The sequence below is a fragment of the Charadrius vociferus genome, unplaced genomic scaffold (assembly GCF_000708025.1).
Source record: "Charadrius vociferus isolate BGI_N301 unplaced genomic scaffold, ASM70802v2 scaffold68, whole genome shotgun sequence".
Lineage (NCBI taxonomy): Eukaryota > Metazoa > Chordata > Aves > Charadriiformes > Charadriidae > Charadrius > Charadrius vociferus.
Genome location: NW_009649946.1, coordinates 4,127,553 through 4,133,362, shown reverse-complemented (window position 1 = coordinate 4,133,362; position 5,810 = coordinate 4,127,553). Strand labels below are relative to the sequence as shown.

The 5,810-nt window shown below is 39.4% G+C and overlaps 2 protein-coding genes across 2 annotated transcripts in view; one reads left to right on the top strand and one right to left on the bottom strand.

The window, feature by feature from the left end:
• Window positions 1-2,331, top strand: part of PHF10 (PHD finger protein 10) — a 15,522-nt gene extending 13,191 nt beyond the window's left edge. Inside the window, exons 10-12 of the mRNA XM_009891479.1 lie at window positions 173-281; window positions 566-754; window positions 2,246-2,331. Coding sequence (XP_009889781.1) covers window positions 173-281; window positions 566-754; window positions 2,246-2,331 — 384 coding nt within the window. The remainder of the gene's footprint in view (window positions 1-172; window positions 282-565; window positions 755-2,245) is intronic.
• Window positions 2,332-3,423: 1,092 nt separating this feature from the next.
• On the bottom strand, window positions 3,424-4,240 carry LOC104292132 (chromosome unknown open reading frame, human C6orf120). Its single transcript, XM_009891463.1, has one exon. It carries the CDS (start codon window positions 4,214-4,216, stop codon window positions 3,659-3,661), a length of 558 nt encoding a protein of 185 aa, XP_009889765.1. The 5' UTR covers window positions 4,217-4,240; the 3' UTR covers window positions 3,424-3,658.
• Window positions 4,241-5,810: the final 1,570 nt, after the last annotated feature.

The window sequence follows — 5,810 nt, the reverse complement described above, 5'->3', positions numbered from 1 at the left end:
AATGCAAAATTCTATATAGTTAATCTGATTTTTTTCATTGTCATGCGTTTTAAGGTTCACACATCGTAACAGATAGCTCATTAATTTTAAGAGTTAAGGAGATATATAACATTTCCTGTTAAATCTGTAAATTCTTCTGGAATGAATTTATAGCCCTCTTCTACCCTTCCAGCCAAAGGCCATTCCAAATGCTATATGTGGAATTTGTCTGAAGGGTAAGGAGTCCAACAAGAAAGGAAAAGCTGAAGCTCTTATACATTGCTCCCAGTGTGACAACAGCGGTAAGTATCTGCATACGCTAAGCAGATTCCTAAGGGAGTTTGTTTGACAGATCTTTTTGTGGAAATACTTAGCGTACTACAGTTGTCTACCAACAGTCCAGTTGCCTTTTCTGTTCTTCGTTAAGACTCCATCTCTATTTAATGTTACGTGTACTAGCACATTTAGTGCACTGGGGGATCTCACCAGGAGGTGAGCTAAGCTTCAGCTTCTGTAAAAGCAAACAGTCTAACTAATCTTACATTTCGTTTCAGACGCAAAAGTAATAATATTGGTTTTAATCTAGGCCACCCTTCTTGCCTTGATATGACCCCGGAGCTTGTTGCTATGATTAAGACTTATCCTTGGCAATGTATGGAGTGTAAAACATGCATTATATGTGGGCAGCCTCACCACGAAGAAGAAATGATGTTCTGTGATGTATGTGACCGTGGTTACCACACCTTTTGTGTGGGGCTTGACACTATCCCTTCAGGTAATAAAGTAAGAGTTAATTGTTCCCTTCCCACCTCCTCAAGAGTCCTGGGCTTTATCTGTCAGAATTAAAAGATGTATTGCTTTTGAAAGAATAGTTTGAAACAAGTGTGAAGGGTAGGAGTGACAGCGTAGGAAAGCATTCACACGGTAGGACCCAATTTTTTTAATAAGCTTTATTTCTGTATATTTGGTTGTGCACAGTTTAACCTGGCAATTCCTGTATAGGAAATATTATTGGCTTTTACTACAGACTCTGAATAGACTCGCTCAGAACTAGATTGTTGGGTTGTTTTTTTTTTTTTTTCCCATATCCACAGAATACTGAGAACAATTACCTCTTTTCATAAAATAAACCTGCAAAGAGGTTGTATTGCTGCATATTGCTGGAGTATAGCTTTCACATTAATAAAGTGTTTGTGCTATTATTTGTTTCTAAATTAAAAATTATGCTGAATTTAATATCTGTAAACACCTTTTTAAACCACTTCCTTCCCATTTTTTTCTTAAACATCGAAGCTGGAAGTGAAGTACCTATATGTCAGGCAGCCTGTACCTTTAAATTACTTGGTCGCTCATATCACCTGGCCAAGTCAAGGCAGGGTAAAGAAAGCTTCAGCTGTGTAAATAACTGGTAGTACTGATGCTTTTCATGTAATACTGAATCCACGGTAAGTTAGTTTAGTGGCTGCAAGTTCTGCAGTGACAGTACTGGCTGTAACTACAGTACTTCAGATACACTGTACAGTCCCATTTTGGGACGCACCGGTGCTAGCTGTCACTTTAGTACAAGTTCTGTGGCTGATTTAACTTCCAGGCTGACCTAAGGACAGAATCTAGACAAAATAAATTATATGCCTACAAAACTATAAAATTACCAAAGCAGCCTTTATGATTCCAGCTGTTGTAATATAAACAGTTAAACACTTCCATTCTTCGCTCAGCCCTTTATTGTTCCCTCAGTAAATGGGTTTTAGTACAAGGTCTGGTGATGAACCCCTGCCAGCAGTTTAATCTGTGCTGCCTGACTCCACTGAAGTAACTGACACTGGTTTGGGGAGTGGGACCTCGTACCTGTGGCAGAAGAGCAACGTTCCCCAACTGCTGTTCACTTATGCTCAACTCAGCTGCCCATAACCTCAAACTGTGGTCATTCATGTGAAAATATAACTTGCACACTCGAGCATAGTTTGTCAAGTTCTTTCCTAATAACTACCTCCTTAGCAGTGCTATGCCACTTCTTGAGGTCCACAAAGATTAGCATAGCCATCGGTTACATGTAATGAGTCCAAAATGGAGGGTGAATTTTACATGCTGCTTTCTATACCTTTTCTAAAAGATGCTTACATTTTAAGGAAAAGCACTGGTTGTTTACATTAAAGGAAGTACCGCAAATAGACAAGCACCTATGAGTAGAATGGCAGAAGGTGTGTAACTAGATGAGTAAGTAACAAAGGAAGTTTCCCAATAATTGATAACTTTCTTTTCTTAGGTCGCTGGATTTGTGATTGTTGTCAGAAAGACTCTCCCGTACCCCGAAGAGGAGGAAGAAGGGGGAAAAACAGCAAGGAGGGCTAAAAAAAAAAAACCCCAAAACTTGCTGTCCAAAACTTAACTGCACAAATTAAAGTGATACTTTGGTGCTATTTAACCAACCACTCTAAGAGGAACAATACCACTTTTTTTTTTTCTTTTTACCAAATAAACTTTTAATTTTGGCTATATAATGATTTTTTTTGTGATAAAAGTTCACTGATCATGTTCTGTCAGTTGTCTAGAGATAGACAAGCCCAATTCCCTTTCAAAAAGAGAAGGCTTTCAGTAATGAAACTTAAATTGTACATGCACTGTTTGTATAAAATTATAGTATTGTACTTGTTTATTTCAGTGCACTCATCAGTAAGCTCTGTGAAAATTACAGAGCAATTTAAACATACACTATTTGCAAAGCAACTGGTTATTTTGAAAGACTCGACCAAAGCAAAAAATACTCCTGGAAAAACTTAACTTTCAAGGAAGAGTGGGCAGTGACCTTCTTACAATGTACTGCAAATTCATTTCAGCAGAAGTTTTCTTTGCAAGCTAATGACTTATTCATAAAGATGTACTAAAAAGATCAATCACAAAAAGCTATAAAGGGAGGTGTAAGAAAACACCTCTCAAGTTCAAGATACTATATGCTGTGTTGCTTTTAACAAGGAATGAAAATGTCGTATTGACAAGTACTAACAGCTGAAGGCTTGCTCTCCCTGCAGGAACAGCGAAGAAGTAACATGCACTTGATTCAGGTCATGGATCTGCAGAGGTGATGAGTGACTGGACAGACCTCTGCTTGACGGATGGCTGACCCGATGTAGAGCACAAGCAGTCAAAATACAGATCATCTATCCCCTTAGGTGATTGATTGTTTTCTTCCTTCCTTTACCCTAGGATCCTCAACTTGTATACACTCAAAATTGCTAATTAATTTTACAGGAGATGATACTTGCTCAGAAAAGGAGCAGATTTTCTTTTTAAATATGCTCTAAATCGAGTGGGGGCACTGAAGCACAGCAGTTTGTTGTTTTACTTTTCTTTATAAAAGAACGATAGAAAATACTGAATTGGAGGTGATTTTCCTAAGCACCTGTTTAAAGTGAATTTAACAAGATCCCAACTGTACATTCATTTTTAAGCCCTGATCTCTGAAGAACATTGCAAATACTGTGCTTGCTGCTCATTTACATATGGGGAGGATTTACAATATAAAATTAAATATGGCTTTTTCCCCCGCTTCCTTTCTGGTTTAGGAAAAGTAACCTGAATACTGCTTCAGGAAACATAACAAAGAGTATTAAATATTACAGCAAGTCATTCATGTTCAATTTCACAGGCTGAAGTGTGATTTAGTCCAGTGTGTATAAATTTAAAAAAGAATTTCAAGTATTAATTTCAAGATTCCAAAAAGTATAGTCCAGAAAACAGACTCCCCATCCTGAAATTCATCTTCTGTAGACTGTGAGTACTTCTGGTTTGCCTCCATCTCCTCAGGGTTGTAAGAAGCCTCGCCAAACGGGTACTGTACAACTGTTCGGTCATAGTATACTTTCATTTCAAACTCGCTCTCCAGGTGAGAGGGATGACCGTAAATCCCTATTCCCACGGGGCGGCGGAAGTGTGCGGGTACGTGGACAACATCTTGACCGCAAGTTACAGACTGTAACTCATATTCATCAAAGCTGGGGTGAAGCGTCATGTCAGATACATACAAGTCTGCATCACCTTTTAAACTCCGCATCTGAAGTACTATCTTTCCCTCATGATTTAGTCTCAAATAGCTGTAGTTTCCTGCTCCAATCTGACCTTGAACAACGTGAAGAAGAATCCATTCTTCAGGTACATCCTCTTCCTCAAAGGTATTTACCACAAATAGTACTTGAGCTGCCACAAATATTATCAGGATTCTTCTCCAGCGTGCTGCCATGGTTTTAAGTTATATTCAGACTCTTCCTGTGTCCCATGCACTACCCTGTGAATACAAAACATAATTCAGATTTTAGCATATTCCATTCCTGGAAGGGATTTTTATTTTTTTTTAATTTGATAGTTTTTAGAAATCCCCACTAGTCCAAAGATAAGCAACTTCAATTATGTATGTTCATTACCTTTTCTTCTTTTTTAATAGTAACAAACCCCATTGCTAAGATTCAGAGCTCTGTAGGATTAAAATGGCTTGAATTTCTTAAAGAAGTTAAAGAGAAATTAATCAAGCGGGTGTTCTTTCATCCAGAACTGACACAGAGACTAGTTTCATTCTACCTGCATACATGCCAAATTTGACAGATACCAATAGGAGATGAAACCCAGTAACAATTTTAGCTTCAGTTTAAAAAAAAAACAACAAAACAAAACAGTTAAAAAAGAAGGCTTTTGTATGCTTGAAGAAGCTTAACTTTGTATTGGGTATTTAGGGCATCCTACTTTTCTCCCGTCCTCTCATCTTAACTTCAGAAGACAGTAAAGATGCAAATCTGGATGTACACATGAAGCAGTATGCATTCTGACTTCCACTGGGAATGGAGTTAGAAATAAAAACAAATTATCTACTGCGATAATACATTAATACACATGCCGTGTGGATTGTTTCTAGGACCAAACTTGGCATACCTTCCCTGAAAAAAATGCATTTACTTTCCTGAAGATTTCATTACTGTACAAATGCTCAGCTCTTTACAGCACTTGTTTACAAACGGCTGAAGTTCCCTGGGCAAAGGGGAGTGGGAAAGGGCTGCTGCAAGACTAAGGCTCTCGTACCCTCTCCCTCCTTGTTGCACACTCCCAGCCAGGCAGCCTGAGCATGCCTGCAGCACTCCAGTCCTTTGAACAGTTGCGCTAACTGCGTGTGTACAAAGAAGCAAGCTCTGAACCTCGCTGAAGGCTTCCAAAGCATACGGCTGACTGAATTTGACATGCAAATCACAGTCAAGTATAGGAGCCACAGGTATACACACTTTCATGTTTAAAAGGAAAATTTTCATCCCCTCATTCCTTCCGTAAGGACACCACAATTATCTTAAACATGAAAGCTACCAGTAAGTTGTTTTGTACCCTGCCAGCATCAAACCAAACTGCATGACTTCCACTGAGATGTCACTTAAAGCTTAGAGGTTTTACAGTTAAACACGTATAGGGAAAAAATGTACAAATATTTTGTAGTTCTCAGTTTCCTGCCCCAGAGGCCTCAACAATACAAGGCCACAATTCTGCAAAGACAGCATAAAAGGAGGCACGGCATTCAAAGAACCTGCCAGAGTGACAAAACCCCCTCAACGGCAACAGAAAAAAACCGTAGTCTTCTGCCTCTTGTCTCCCTGTATCAGAGCCTGACTCTTTGCCACTTTTAAATAGCGGCGACGAAACATCGGAGCGGAGGAACAAGAAGAGCTCCACATCTGAGCAGAAAATAACGAAGTTACCCATGGACAAACGAAAGCGTTCCGGCGCTGGAACGGCACTTGGAAGGAGAGGCAATGTCAGGAGACCGTGGACAGAGCCACCACCGCCCCCGCCAACTCCCC